Source organism: Ornithorhynchus anatinus, chromosome X1 (genome assembly GCF_004115215.2).
Source record: "Ornithorhynchus anatinus isolate Pmale09 chromosome X1, mOrnAna1.pri.v4, whole genome shotgun sequence".
Classification (NCBI taxonomy): Eukaryota; Metazoa; Chordata; class Mammalia; order Monotremata; family Ornithorhynchidae; genus Ornithorhynchus; species Ornithorhynchus anatinus.
The window spans coordinates 116,712,098-116,727,802 of NC_041749.1; the positions used below are offsets into that span (position 1 = coordinate 116,712,098).

The window sequence follows — 15,705 nt, forward strand, 5'->3', positions numbered from 1 at the left end:
GAACGCTGTACCGGGCGTCTGGGAGAGGACGATATAACGGTACAGCGGGCGCGTCCCCGGCACCTGAAGAGCTTACCGTCTAGAGGGGGAGACGGACATTAATATAGATAAAGTCTACGGATATGTACGTAAGTGCCGTGGGGCTGGGGGGCGGGGGGGGGCTGAGTAAAACAGCGTGGCTCGGTGGAAAGAGCACGGGCTTGGGAGTCAGAGGTCAGGGGTTCGAATCCCAGCTCCACCACTTGTCAGCTGTGTGACTGTGGGCAAGTCACTTCACTTCTCTGTGCCTCAGTTCCCTCATCTGTAAAATGGGGATGAAGACTGTGAGCCTCATGTGGGACAATCTGATTACCCTGTGTCCACCCCAGCGCTTAGAACAGTGCTCTGCACACAGTAAGCGCTTAACAAATACCAACATTATTATTATTATCATTAAAGGGAGCAAGGCGGGGTGTCAAGGGAGAGGAAGAAAAGGAAAAGAGGGCTTAGGGAAGGCCTCGTGGAGGAGATGTGCCTCCAATAAGACTTTGAAGGGAGGGAGAGTAATTGTCAGAAAGGAAGAGGGAGGGTGTTCCAGGCCAGAGGGAGGATGTGGACGAGAGCTCGGTGGCGAGATAGACGGGACTGAGGTACGGTGAGTAGGGCGGCGTTAGAGGAGCGAAGTGTGTGGGCTGGGTTGTAGACTAAGCTCGGAGTGGGCGGGGAATGTGTCTGTGGAACTCTCCCCCGGCGCTTAGTTCAGTGCTCTGCCTACAGTAAGCACTCAATAAATACGATCACAAGGAGAGGTAGGAGAGGGCAAGGTGATTGAGCGCTTGAAAGCCGATGCTGAGGAGTTTCCGTTTGATGCGGAGGTGGATGGGCAACCACTGGAGGTTCTTGAGGAGTGGGGAAATATGGACTGAACATTTTTTGTTGAAAAATGATCTGGGCAGCAGAGTGAAGAGTAGACTGGAGTGAGGAGAGACAGGAGGCAGGGAGGTCAGCAAGGAAGCCGATGCGGTAATCAAGGCTGGACGGGTAAGTGCTTGGATTAACGTGGTAGTTTGGATGGAGAGGAGAGGACGGATTTTAGCAATGTTGGGGAGGGTGAATCAACAGGATTTAGTGACAGATTGAATATTTGGGGTGAAAGAGAGAGGAGTCAAGGATAATGCCAAGCCTAGAGAAGCAGCACGGTGTAGCGGATGGAGCACGGGCCTGGGCGTCCGGCTCCACCACGTGTCTGCCGTGTGGCCAAAGGCAAGTCGCTTCACTTCTCTGTGCCTCTGTGACTTCATCTGTAAAATGGGGATTGAGACTGGGAGCCCCATGTGGGACAGGGACTGTGTCCAATCCGATTTGCTTGTATTCACCCCAGCACTTAGTACAGTGTCTGGTACACAGTAAGCACTTAAATACTACAATTATTATTATCATGGGCTTGTGAGACAGGAAGGATGGTGGTGCTGTCTACAGTGATGGGAAAGTCCAGAAGGACAGAGTTTCGATGGGAAGATAAGGAGTTCTGTTTTTGGACATGTTAAATTTGAGCTGTAGGTAGGATATCCAAGTAGAGATGTCTTAAAGGCAGGAGGAAGTGGAAGACTAGAAAGAGGGAGAGCGCTCAGGACTGGAGATGTAGATTTGGGAATCATCCACACAGAGATGGTAGTCGAAGCCATGGGAGCGAATGAATTCTCCAAGGGAGTGGGTGTAGATGGAGAATAGAAGAGGACCCAGAACTGAACCTTGAGGGACACCCACGGTTAGGGGGTGGGAGGCAGAGGAAGAGGCCGCGAAAGGGACGGAGACAGGCGAACCAGCTGAGGACAGTGTCGGTAAAGCCGAGGTTGGATAACGTTTCCTGGAGAAAGAGATGGTCTACAGCATCAAAGGCAGCTGAGAGGTCGAAGAAGATGAGGAGGGAGTAGAGGCTGTTGGATTTGGCAAGAAGGAGATCATTGGTGACCGTTGAGAGGGCGGTTTCTCTGTAGTGAAGGGGATGGAAGTCAGATTGGAGGGGATCAAGGGGGGAATTGAAGGAGAGGAACTTGAGACAGCAGGTGTAGACAACTCTCTCAAGGAGTTTGGAGAGGAACGGTAGGAGGGAGATGGGGGCAATAACTGGAGGAAGCTATAGGGTCAAGGGAGGGGTTTTTTAGGATGGGACGACACGGACACGTTTGAAACCAGAGGGGAAGAAGCCACTGGAGGGTGAATAGTTGGAGATGGCACTTAGGGAGGGAAGAAGAGAGGAGGGGGCAAGTGTTTTGATAAGGTGTGAAGGAATGGGGTTGGATGTGCAGATGGAGAGGGTGGTTTTTGAGAGGAGGCAGGCGATCTCTTGAGATACCACTGGGAAAGATGGGAGAGTTGAAGGAGGGGCGGGGGAGATGAGTCTTCCCTGGTGCCCATTCCATCCAGGGCCCTGAAAACCATGTGGGTCCCAGGAACCTCCACCAAACCCGAAGTGGGTCTGGGTTCCCTTCTAGGGCTGCAGCTGTGCCTTCACCCTTTCCCTCAGCCTGCATTTCCCCAACAGGGATTGCGGGGGTGGTGAGGGGGTGCCACGAGAGGCATCCAAACCCAACTGGACTTGACTTTTTGGTGCCTCGGGCCAGACTCTGCTGACTGAATTGCTAGGTGGGAGGTGAGAGAGAGTCGTGTTTCATGGAAAATGGAGCCACTGGTCGGGCGGGAGCCTTGAAAAGCCAGGTCCCCGCTTGCCTCCGCTTTCTGGAGATGAGTTTCTCCCTCGCTTTCATCTGGCTGGAGCTTTCTCACCTCAAGGAGACATTTCACTTAGGTGGCGGGTAGGTGTTGGGCAGAGGGAGCACTGCAGCGACGTTCTCACAGAAGCAGCGGGACCCAAACCAGCACCCTTCCTAGCCAGGAAGGGCTGTGGGCCCGACAAAGAAGAAGGTGTTATTGTCAAGGCTCGGGGTTTGTGCTGACGTCTCCCACTTGGTCCTCCAGATTTCGGTCATACGCAGCGGCTTGTATCACACCGGGTTGGCGGGGGGGAGGGGAAGAGGGGAGGTGTCAACCCAGCAGGGAGTAGGTTTTCTGCAGAGGGAGATTTATGAAGCGCCCTTGTATGGCGATATTGGCCTGGCTGAGCTCCAGAAGGCCCCTGGGATTTAGGAGGGCCTGGGGCTCCTCGTTCTGTGGAGATGTATTGAATGAGATGATGATGATGGTATTTGTTAAGCGCCTACTATGTGCCAAGCACTGTTCTAAGCACTGGGGTAGATACAAGGTAATCAGGTTGTCCCACGTGGGGCTCACAGTCTTAATCCCCCTTTTCCAGCTGAGGTAACTGAGGCACAGAGAAGTTAAGTGACTTGCCCAAGGTCACCCAGCAGACAAGTGGCGGAGCCGGGATTAGAACCCACGACCTCTGACTCCCAAGCCCGGGCTTTTTCCACCAAGCCACGCTGCTTCTCAAGGGCAGGAGTTGGCGACTTGTCCCAGTTGCCTTTCAGGGACCCCGTGAGGTTTCTGCCGGCTCCGGGAGGCCTGTTTAGAAGACCAGAATCAGTAACACCTGCTCCTCTTTGGGCCCAGTGGGTGTGAATTGCTCATCTTCTAGTAGCATCTGCTTGAGCTCAGAGCCCCTCCCTGGCAGGAAGAGGGGGTGGGAACCCAAGGGTCTGGTAGGAACAGATCAATCTGGGCCCACCAGACCTGAAGATGGCTGTGAGCCTCGTGTTCGTGCCGTTACTGGTCCTGCTGTGCTGGCCGCTGGGTGAGTCGCCATCAATCGATCGATCATTCATGGGTATTTATCGAGCACTTACCGTATGGAGAGCAGAGCACTAGACTAAGCGCTTGGGAGAGTACGATATAATAGAGTGGATTGGCACGATCCCTGCATCCCATCTCTGCCACTTGACAGCTGTGTGACTGTGGGCAAGTCACTTAACTTCTCTGTGCCTCAGTTACCTCATCTGTAAAATGGGGATTGACTGTGAGCCTCATGCGGGACAACCTGATTACCCTGTATCTACCCCAGCGCTTAGAACAGAGCTCTGCACGTAGTAAGCGCTTAACAAATACCAACATTATTATTATTATTATTATTAAGAAGCTTACAGTCTAGTGGAGAAGCTTACAGTCTAGTTGCATCCCCTTCCTATAATAATAATTCATTCAATAGTATTTACTGAGCGCTTACTATGTGCAGAGCACTGTACTAAGCGCTTGGAATGAACAAGTCGACAACAGATAGAGACAGTCCCTGCCGTTTGATGGGCTTACAGTCTAATAATAATGATGGTATTTGTAAGCGCTTACTATGTGTTCAGCGCCGTTCTAAGTGCTGGGGTAGATGCAAGCTAATCATGTTGGACACAGTCCCTGTCCCACGTGGGGTTCCCAGCCTTAATCCCCATTTTACAGATGAGGTAACTGAGGCACAGAGAAGTGACTTACCCAAGGTCATACAGCGGACAAGTGACGGAGCCGAGATAAGAACCCAAGTCCATCCGACTCTCAGACCCGTTCTCTATCCACTAGGCCACGCTGCTTCTCCCTGACCTTGGCCTTTCTGGGGCGACCATTGGACCCGATTACATCCCGGCCGAATGGAGTCGGACTTGGCCAATGGCTGCGGGCAAGTTACGGTGACCCCGTCAGGGGCAGACCCTTGCAGAAGGTCTAGGGTAATAATAATAATAATGATAATTGATGGTATTTGTTAAGCACTTACTAAGGGCTGGGGTTTGATACAAGATCATGGGTTGGACATAGTCCTTAATCCCCATTTTACAGATGAGGGAACTGAGGCACAGAGAAGTGAAGTGACTTGCCCAGGATCACAAAGCAGACAAGCGGCAGAGCTGGGACTAGCACCAAGGTCCTTCTGACTCCCAGGCCCCTGCTCTCTTCACTAGGCCATGCTGCTGCTTTAAAAAAATCACAGGGTGTGAGCTCCTTATGGGTAGGGAATAAATAAGGATCATAATAACAATAAGGATGATATTTGTTAAGCGCTTACTCTGTGTCGACCACCGTACTGAGCTCTGGGATAGATACAACATCATCAGGTCGGACATGATCCCTTTTACCATGGGGTCTTGTGCTTCTTTTAGAGTTCCCAGAAAAGTTAATGGCTCTGCCACTTGCCTCCTATACGACCTTGAGCAAGTCACTTCACCTCTCTGCACTTCAGTTTCATCTGTAAAATGGGGATTCAGTACCTGTTCTCCCTCCTACTTAGATTGGGAGCCCCTTGTGGGACCCGGACTGTCTGAACTGATCCTCTTATATCCACTCCAGCACTTAGCATGGTGCTTGTCACATAGTAAGCGCTTAACAAACACCGCGATTATTATTATGTACATGACTCAATGCTTGAGTAATTGGATATGTTAGACATGTACATAAGTGCTAAAGGGGTTTGTGAGTATTTTAAGTGCTTCAAATGGTGCGGAAGTGTTAAAGTGGGAAGTTGGAGAAATACGAATTGGAGAGGTGATAAATTATTTGGGAAAGCCTCCTGGAGTAGTTGTGATTTCAGAAGGGCTTTGAAGGTAGGGAGAGCTGTAGTCTGCCAGATGTGAAGGAGGAGGGAGGTTCGAGAACTTGCTGTGCTTTGTTAACTGGAAAGAAGTGAAGAGTGTGTACTGGGATGTCTTGGGAAAAGAGCATGCAGGATGAATGTCTTAAGCCAAAAATCAGGAATCTCTGCTTGATGCTTGATGAGGAGAGGAATGAGCAACTGTTGGAAAATTTTGAGGAGCGGGGAGAAGTGCGTTAAACTTTTTTTTTTTTTTTTAATAAAAATGAACCAGGCAGCAAAGTGTGGACTGGAGAGGCGAGAAGCAGGGAGTTGACGAGGTACTTGCGCTTGGACCAGCGGGGTTAGACGTTTTGGATGGAGAAGGTGTGGATCTAGGAAGTGTTGTGACGAGACTTGGGTTAGCCAAAAATAATGATATTTGTTTGTTAAGCACTTACTCTGTGGTAGGCATTGTACTAAGCGCTGGGGTGGATACAAGCAAATCGGGTTGGACACAGTCCCTGTCCCACATGGGGTTCACAGTCTCAATCCCCATTTTACAGATGAGGTAACTGAGGCCCAGAGAAGATTTGCCCGAGGTCACACAGCTGACAAGTGGCAGAGCTGCTTCTCCACTACTCCAAGCTGCTTCTTCAAAAAGAAGAGCGTTCCCCATTGCCGAGAGAATTCAACCTCGGAATAGGTGGCAGAGGGGAGGATTTGAGGTCTTCATCCATCCCCAGAGAGCTTTAGACCCCAAATAAACTGGCCATCCTGGGCGACTTTGTCATTCCCCTGCCTGGAGACAGGCCGGAGATGGCTCACCGTCCCTTTCTGGCTCTGGGAGTCTTGGGTAACATTGGGGTTGTCAATCACTGTGCCCATACTGAGTCCAAAGCCCTGTACTAAGTGCTAGGGAGAGTACGATGCCCATTCTCTGCCCTCAAGGAGCTCAAGGTCTAATGAGGAGAGACAGAGAGATATCATTTACAAAGAAAGGGAGAGACAGGAAAGTTCTCTTTCAGAATGAACTAGCTGAATGAATCATTGACGAGACCCATAAAATATACATATGTACCTAAGTGCTGAGGATAAGACTAAGATACATAAGTGCTAGGGGTGGGTGTTGGATTGATGCAACTGTGGTCTTGTGAATTAATTAGAGGTGAGATTTCAGGAGGGCTTTGAAGATGGGGAAAACATTAGGCTGGTGGTTTTTGAAGGAGGAGGGTGTTTTAGGTTAGGGAGCAGTGTAACCAAGCATTCAGAAGTAGGAGAGAAGAAAGTGAGGTACAGTTGACGGTGAGTTTGTGAGGAGCGAAGAACCCGTCACTGGGCAGGGATTGTCTCTATCTGTTGCCGAATTATATATTCCAAGCGCTTAGTACAGTGCTCTGCACATAGTAATCGCTCAATAAATGCTATTGAATGAATGAGCGTTAGATGCCAGTGAAAAGAGATGATAGGTGGTATGCCAGTTTGGTGTGGAAGGAAGTCAAAGAATGAATGGTGTTGAGCACTGCACTGTGTGCAGAGCACTGTATTAAATGCTTGGGAGAATACAGTACAGCCGAGTTGGTAGACACGTTCCCTACCCACGAGACGTTTACAATCCAGATGGGAAGACAGACAAATTACAACCAAGTAAGTTACAGATAAGTGTATAAGTGCTGTGGAGCTGAGGGTTTGGTGAATATCAAGTGCTTAAAGGGTACAGATCCAAGTTTATAGGTGACACAGAAGGGAGAGGGAGTAGGGGGAATGAGGGCTTAAGTTGGGGAAGGCCTCTTGGAGGAGATGTGATTTTAGGAGGGTTTTGAAGGTGGGGAGCGTGGTAATCTGTCCGATATGGAGGGGGAGGGAGTTCCAGGCCAGAGAGAGGACTAGACAAGGAGTTGGCGGTGAGATAAACAAGATTGAGGTACAGTGAATATATTGGCATTAGAGGAGAGAAGTGTGAGGGCTGGGTTGGAATAGGAGACTGTAAACTTGTTGTGGGCAGGAAATGTGTCTGTTATATTGTACTCTCTCCAGCCCTTAGTACAGTGATCTGCACACAGGAAACGTTCAATAAATACAATTGATTGACTCACTGAGATCAGGTAGGTAATAATAATAATGGTGGTATTTGTTAAGCGCTTACTAGCGTGGCGCAGTGGAAAGAGCACGGGCTTTGGAGTCAGGGCTCATGAGTTCGAATCCCAGCTCTGCCACTTGTCAGCTGTGTGACTGTGGGCAAGTCACTTAACTTCTCTGTGCCTCAGTTCCCTCATCTGTAAAATGGGGATTAAGACTGTGAGCCCCACGTGGGACAACCTGATTCCCCTGTGTTTACCCCAGCGCTTAGAACAGTGCTCTGCACATAGTAAGCGCTTAACAAATACCAACATTATTATTATGTGCAGAGCACTGTTCTAAGCGCTGGGGGGATACAAGGTGATCAGGTTGTCCCACGTGGGGCTCACAGTTTTTAATACCCATTTTACAGATGAGGTAACTGAGGCACAGAGAAGTTAAATAACTTGCCCAAAGTCACACAGCTGGCAAGCGGCGGTGCTGAAATTCGAATCCGTGACCTCTGGCTTCCAAGCCCGGGCTCTTTCCACTGAGCCACAAAGGGGTGAGCTGACTGAGTGCTTTCAAGTCGATGGAAAGGAGTTCCTGTCCGATGCAAAGGGTGACTCCTGATGGAGGAGCAGGGAGATGTGGTCTGAATGGAGATGGGTAGCTCTGGAGGCTTCCAAGGAATGGAGAAATAAGGGCTGAGTGCCATTTCGGGAAGATGATTGAGTCAGTAATGTTTAGTAGACACTCAAGGGGAGAGAGGCGGAGCAACCAGTGAGGAGGGAGATATATCAGCCTAACCGGGATATGACAAGAGCTTGGATCAGGGCGATAGCAGTTTGGATGGAGTGGGAGGGGAGGAGCTGAGAAATGTTGTGACAGGATTTAGCCTTTGTTCGAATGTGAGAGCTGTGTGACCTTGAGCCAGTCACTTAATCTCTCTGCGGCTCAGTTCCCTCATCTGTAAAATGGCAATAAGACACCTGCTCTCCCTCCCTCTTAGACAGTGAGCCCTGTAGGGAACAGAGATTGAGTTTGATCTTGTATCCTTCTCTGGGCATAGTAATTGCTTAATAAATGTCATAAATTATATATTATAAATTCTTTATATCGATGTCTGTCTCCCCCTCTAGACTGTAAACTCGTTGTGGTCAGAAAGCATGTCTATGAACTCGGTTTTATTGCCTCTCCCAAGGTCTTAGTACAGTGCTCCACACACAGTAAGCGCTCGATAAATACCATTGCTGATGATGAATTTATAGAGCCAAGGTTAGACTTCTGGGACAAGGAGGGTGGTGATGTTATTGATAGAGATAGGAAAGTTAGATGGAGGACCAATCTTTGATTCTCCTCCTACCTCTCCGACAGCTCAGTTTCATTCACTGACTCCTCCTCTGCCTGGACCCAAGGCTCCGTTCTGGGCCCGCTTCTATTCTCACTCAACACTCTCTCGCTCTCTCACTCTCTCAGCTCATCCACTCGCATGGCTTCAGCTACCATCACTCTGCAGATGACTCGCAAATCTCTCTCTCTCGCCCGACCTCTCATCTGTCCTGCAAATCCATGTCTCCTCTGGCCTTCACAACACCTCCACCTGGATGTTCCACTGGCACCTCAAACTCAGTGTCTAAACAGAATTCCTCCTTAAACCCCCCGCAACTTTTCCATCTCAGGCAACACCACCACCATCTTCCCCATCCCCCAAGCTTGCCACTTTGGGCGTCATCTTCAACTTTATCTTTGACTCTTTGCTGTCATTGAACTCTTACATTCAGTTTACTGCCAAAAGCTGCCTGTTCTTCCTGCACATCTCCTGGATCCACTCCTTCCTCTCTCTGCAAATCCTGGTATGAGCTCTGGTCATAGCACAGGTTAGAGTATTATGTCAGCCTCTGCCCTGGCCTCCCTGCCTCCAGCCTCTCCCCTCTCCAGGCAGGACTTCACGCTGTTGCCGCTGCTGCTGCTGCTGCTGCACAGATCGTCCTCTTGAAGTGTCGCTCGGCCTGCATCTCTCCTCTCTTCAAAACCCTTGATGGCTTCCTGTTTCTCTTTGCCTCAACCCGACACTTCTCACGATTGGCTCCAAGGCTTCTCACCAACTCACCCCACCTTACCTATCTGTTCTCTTCACCCGCTATTCCCCCACCCTCCCCAAATTCGACAGACCACAATCCTATACACAGTCCTCCCCCACCACGCTTCCCCCGATTAATATCCTAGCATCCTAAGTTGTAGAAACCCATCAGCCACCTAGAGCACTTTTTAACTTATTTTATACCTATTCTTGCACTCCATTATCTCTTCTGACCACTTAAGATGCAAATATTTCTATATTTTTCTCCCCCTTAGACTGTAAACTCCTAACCAATAGAGAATGTGTTGCTTCTTTATTCTCTACTTCCCAAGCATCTTGTACATGGTAGTTCACCAAGTGGGTGCTCATAAATTAGGAGGAAAGAGAAGGGATTAATCGATGATATTTACTGAGCACTTACTGTGTGCAGATCACTGAACTAAGCACTTGGGAGAGTACAGTACAAGTGGATAGGATCCCTGCCCACAAGGAGCTAACAGTATACCGTGGGAGAATGACATAAAAATGAGAAGAATTTTGGCCTGACGGAAAGGCCGTGGGCCTGGCGCCAGAAGACTTGGGTATTAAATCCCAGCTCCGCCACTTGTCTGCTGTGAGACCCAGGGCAAGTCACTTCACTCCTTTGTGCCTCTGTACAGTTCCCTCATCTGCAAAATGGGGATTCAATGCCTGTTTTCTCTCCTATTTACTCTGAGCCCCATATGGGACCTGATTATCCCATATCTACCTCAGGGTTTAATACAGTGCTTGGCATATGGTAAGTGCTTCACAGATATCACAATTATCATTATTATTCATATACCATCATTACTACTAATAGTAATAATAATTTAAAAAATTACAGATCAGGGAAATAAGGAAGATGAGAAGTTCAGTTTTAGACACGTTGAGTTTGTGGTGTAGAGACGTCTTCGAGGGAGGAGGAGATGTGGGACTGTGGGTTAGGAGAGAGGTCGGGACTGGAGAAGTAGACTTGAGAGTCTTTCCCATCTAGGTGGTGGCTGAAGCCAAATGAGTGTAAAATGAGCCTTACTTCCACTATGCCCATAGTTAGGGGATGAGGGATGGAAGAGGAGCCGATTAGACAGCCTGAGAAGGAGTGGCCAGGGAGGTTGGAGGAGAGCCAGAAGAGCATTCATTCATTCATCGAATCATATTTATGGAGGACTTGCTGTGTGCAGAGCACTGTACTAAATGCTTGGGAAAGTACAGTACAGTAATGAAGAGAGACAATCCCTGCCCACAACAAGCTCACAGTCTACAGCCCGGGCTTGGGAGTCAGAGGATGAGGGTTCTAATCCCGGCTCCGCCACTTATCTGCTGTGTAACCCTGGGCAAGCCACTTAACTTCTGTGCCTCAGTTACCTCATCTGTGAAATGGAGATTAAGACTGAAAGACCCATGTGGGACAAACTGTTCACCTTGTATCTATCCCAGCGCTCAGAACAGTGCTTGTCCTGTAGCAAAGCGCTTAACAAATACCATCATCATTATTATTATCAGAGGGGGGGAGACAGACATCAACCCAAATAAACAGACATTAATATCAATAAATAAAATTACAGATATATACATAAGTGCTGTGGGGCGGGGAGAAGGGGAAAGAACAAAGGCAGCAAGTCGGGGTGATGCAGAAGAGAGTGGGAGATGGGGAAAAGCGGGGCTTAGTCTGGGAAGGCCTCTTGGAGGAGATGGGCCTTCAGTAAGGCTTTGAAGGCGGGGAGAGTAATTGTCTGGCGGATTTGAGGAGGGAGGGCATTCCAGGCCAGAGGTAGGACGTGGGCCAGAGGTCGGCGGCCGGACAGACGGGATAGAGGCAGGGTCCCCACGTCCGAAAGCCTTTCAGGGAGGAAATGTCTTGAAGGCTCTGTTCCGGGCTACCGTCTCACCAGGGGGGACGCCTGAACAGTTTGAGACTGACCATCCCCTAGTAAAGCAGCGTGGCTCAGTGGAAATAGCACGGGCTAAGGAGTCGGAGGTCATGGGTTCTAATCCTTGCTCTGCCACCTGTCAGCTGCGTGACCTTGAGCAAGTCACTTAACTTCTCGGTGCCTCAGTGACCTCATCTGTAAAATGGGGATTAGAACTGTGAGCCCCACGTGGGACAACCTGATTCCCCCGTATCTTCCCCCAGCGCTTAGAACAGTGCTCGGCACATAGTAAGCGCTTAACAAATACCTACATTATTGCTGAATGGGTGTGGAGCTGGTTCTAAGGCTCCCCCTTGTGCTGAAATCTGTTCTTTGGTGGCCTTGGAGTTCTGGTTTGAGCCAAGCCCACCCTAAAACCTACAGTTAATAATTATAATAACCGTGGTATTTGTTAAGCTCTTACTATGGTCCAAGCACTGGTGGAGATGCAAGATAATCAGGTCAGATACAGTCCCTGTCCCACATAGGTCTCACAGTCCAGGGAGGAGGGAGGACAAGTATTGAAACCCCATTTTGAAGATGAGGCCCCTAGAAGGGAAGCGACTGGTCCAAATCCCACAGCAGGCAAGAAGCAGCGTGACTTAGTGGAAAGAGCCCGGGCTTGGGAGTCAGAGGTCATGGGTTCGAGTCCCAGCTCTGCCACTTGTCAGCTGTGTGACTGTGGGCAAGTCACTTCTCTGTGCCTCAGTTACCTCATCTGTAAAATGGGAATTAAGACTGTGAGCCTCATGTGGGACAATCTGACTACCCTGTATCTACCCCAGCACTTAGAACAGTGCTCTGCACATAGTAAGCGCTTAACAAATACCAACATTATTATTATTAAAGACAACGGGCCTGGGGGTCAGAGGACCTGGGTTCTAATCCTGCCTCTGCCAACTGCTTATTGTGTGACCGTGGGGAAGTCACCTCTCTGTAACTGTAAAATGGGGATCGAATACCTGTTCTTCCTTTCAATTGTATTTATTGAGTACTTTCTGGGTGCAGAGCACTGTACTAAGCATTCAGGAGAGTACAGTATAACAATAAACGGACACATTCTCCCTCTTACTTAGACTGTGAGCCCCATGTGAGGCAGGGGCTGTGTCCAACCTTACATCTTAACTTACATCTAGCCCAGCGCTTCTGACACTACTTGACACATAGAAAGTGCTTAATAAATTTAATAATAATAATGATAATAAGTGGCAAGGGTGGGATTAGAACCCAGGTCCTGTGACTTCCAGGCCCATGCTCTTTCCACTAGGCTTAGTCCTGCCCTGGGCTCTACAAGATTCTCCAGTCCCAGTGCAGCATGGCAGCCTGGAGCAGGTGCCCTCCCCCTACACCATCCAGGTCCCCCTCTGTGGAGCGGGGCAATTTATGGCATCGGCCCCTGGGTGTGTGTTCAGACGTCTTGACCTAGAGATACCTTCAGGATTCCGCTGGCCCCTCTGGGCTCCTGGCTAAGGCTACTGGGTGTGAGGGGGGAGAGGGAGCAAGTCGACTTCTTCACCCTACGACGCTGCTGATGGGGTGTGGTGTTCTCTTCCCCCACAGGAAGTGTGATTCTGGTTGAGATCATAGGGGGGAAAGAGGCTATCCCTCACTCCCATCCCTACATAGCATCTCTCCAGGTGAACGGAAGACATGTCTGTGGGGCGACTCTGGTTCACCCGCAGTGGGTGCTCACTGCCGCCCACTGCCTGAACCAGGGGTGAGTTGGGGGCCAATCCTGGCTCAGACGGCAATGATCCTTGTCCGTGCTCTGCCAAACCACCGTTTGGGCCTGTGGGGCAGCTTGGAAGGGAGATGGACCGCTCGGGAAGGCAGCGGTCGAAGAAGCAGCCCTCCCCATTCGTGTTCTCACCAGGGTTGGGATGGGCAGATGGGCGGTTCACCGGGATGGGAGCCTGATGGGGTGGTGACCTCAGGGTTGGCTGGACCCCAGGTAAGGATCTCACGTCCTGCCCCGGAACCCCCATCGTGGTTTGCCCTCCCCTCAGCATCCGGGACGTCAGGGTTGTGCTGGGTCTCCACAAACGCAGAGACTCGGGCCGTGATTTTACAGTCAAGAAGTTAGTGTACCACCCTGAGTACAAGAAAAATCCAGAGATGACACATGACCTCCTGTTGCTTCAGGTATGTGGCGGGAGGAGGGGAGAATGGTGGAGCTTCTGGACAGAGAAGAAAGGAGAGGGAAGAACGAGAGTAGAACATACACTAGGACCACCCTGCTTGGGGACTTCGATGGCGAGCGGGTGGAAACCTCCATCTCAACGTCCGGGACTGGGAGGGCCAGGGGTGGAGAGGAAGAGGGAGAGATCTATCTCGGTAATGGCAGTGCCTGTTGGCTTATGGATTTTTGAATCCCCCGAGCCTGCAGTTGGACAAGAAAGTGACCTTCAGTAATAAAGTGGCCTGTGCCAAGTTGCCCAAGAAGAAAGTCCCAGTAGGAGCCCAGTGCAGGCTCGCCGGCTGGGGACTGGTCCAACAGCCAGGCCAGCTGGCCGAGTCCCTGAAAGAGCTCAATGTGAAAGTGATGGACAGCCGCATGTGTAACAACAGCCGGTTCTGGCACGGGGACATTACTCCGGATATGATGTGCGTCGAGAGTGTCAGCAAAGGCACTGCCCCCTGCAAGGTAAGATGGGAAAGCCCCTTTTGGGATTAAGTGTTGGCTTAATCCTTGCCCATTTATTTCCCCAGAAGCCCCATGAGGCTTCTCCAGAGCTGCCGGGGTCCGTTAAGGATTTATGGGCCTGGGTTATCCCTTTTCCTTCCCCCAAGGCAGACCTTCCCCATACACCCCTGCAGCTAGGGCTGACTTTCAGGCAGGCAGTCAATCCATCGATCAGTGGTATTTAGCGAGCACTTACTCTGGCAGAGCATTGGATTAAGGTCTTGCTTGGGAGAGTACAATGCAGTCGGTAGACACGATCCCTGTTCTCGAAGACCTGGGCGGGATTGGAGTCTCAGAAATAACCCTCAAGAGGGGGGCAAGGGAGAGTCCTGTTGTTCCTCTAGTCTGTTAGCTCCTTGTGGGCAGGGAGCGTGTCTACCAACCCTATCGTATTGTACTCTCCGGGTGCTCTGCACACAGGACGCACTCGGGAAATACCGCCGACTGATTGGAAACATCAGGCCAAAATTTAGCGCGTGAGCCCTCCGAGGGGCAGGGACCGTGTCTTGTTTCCACTTGTATGCTCTATCCCAGCACAGTAAGTGCTCAATAAATACCATTACTAGTACGACCTCCTGAAAATCTGCCTCACCCTGGCCAGTCAGCAAGAGGGGGAATGGAGGAGCAGCTCTCTAGGAACTCTAGATCCTCAAAGACTTACAGTCCGTGGGGAGCCCATCCGGCCCAACCCACGCTCGCAAGCTCCTACTTCCTGTTAGTGACTAAGTTCACGGTAGGGGGGAAGGAGAGTGATGGTTGAGATGGAGCACGGCATCTGGAGGGAAGGGATTTAGCTCTTTCGAGGATGGGGTAGGATGATCTTTGAGTATTTGATTGTAGGGAGACTCTGGAGGGCCCCTGGTGTGCGACAATAAGATACTGGCGGGTGTGATGTCCTTCTCCTCGAAGAACTGCGTGGATATATTCAAGCCACCCGTGCTGTCGGCTGTTATTACCTCCATGCAATGGATCAAGAAGACCCTGCGCCAAGGGGGGGGATGGTGGCAGCGGTGTCCTTAACTCTACCACCCCTGAATTTGCCCACAAATGCCAGGAAAAGAGGCCCCCTCCTTTCCCTCTCCCCTCTCCTCTAGTTGGTTCTAGGCTCTTGCCCCGCTTGGTAACTCTGCCTCCCTCTCTCCTCGCTTCTTTTTGGAATAAAGTGTTGATATAATAACTGTGGTATTCGTTGAACATTTACAATGGGGCGAGCTCTGGGGTAAGTGCAAGATACTCAGATCAAGCAAGCCCCCTGGCCCACATGGGCCTCGCGATCTAAGTGGGAGGGGAGAACAGTTGTTGAATCTCTATTTTACAGATGAGGAAACTGAAGCACAAAGAAGTGAAATGACTTGCCCAAGTCCACACAGCAGGCAAGCGGCGGAGCTAGGATTTGGACCCAGGCCTTCTGACTCCCAGTCCTGGGCTCTTTCCATTAGGCTGCATTTCTTCTCAAGACCCGCTAACT

General features: G+C 50.3%; 1 protein-coding gene across 1 annotated transcript; it reads left to right on the top strand.

Moving 5' to 3' along the window:
* Positions 1-3,636: 3,636 nt before the first annotated feature.
* Positions 3,637-15,411, top strand: GZMM (granzyme M). The gene is made up of 5 exons (XM_029049874.2): positions 3,637-3,730; positions 13,115-13,271; positions 13,561-13,696; positions 13,941-14,198; positions 15,078-15,411. The coding sequence occupies exons 1-5, from the start codon at positions 3,676-3,678 to the stop codon at positions 15,255-15,257; spliced, it is 786 nt and encodes a 261-aa protein (XP_028905707.1). The 5' UTR covers positions 3,637-3,675; the 3' UTR covers positions 15,258-15,411.
* The last annotated feature ends 294 nt before the right edge of the window (positions 15,412-15,705 follow it).

Excerpts from the sequence above, each read along its gene's own strand:
- GZMM (XM_029049874.2), top strand. The coding sequence starts at position 3,676 with ATGGCTGTGAGCCTCGTGTTCGTGCCGTTACTGGTCCTGCTGTGCTGG. Across the intron at positions 13,272-13,560 it reads GCCCACTGCCTGAACCAGGG|CATCCGGGACGTCAGGGTTG; the intron begins GTGAGTTGGGGG and ends CCCTCCCCTCAG. Across the intron at positions 14,199-15,077 it reads AAGGCACTGCCCCCTGCAAG|GGAGACTCTGGAGGGCCCCT; the intron begins GTAAGATGGGAA and ends ATTTGATTGTAG.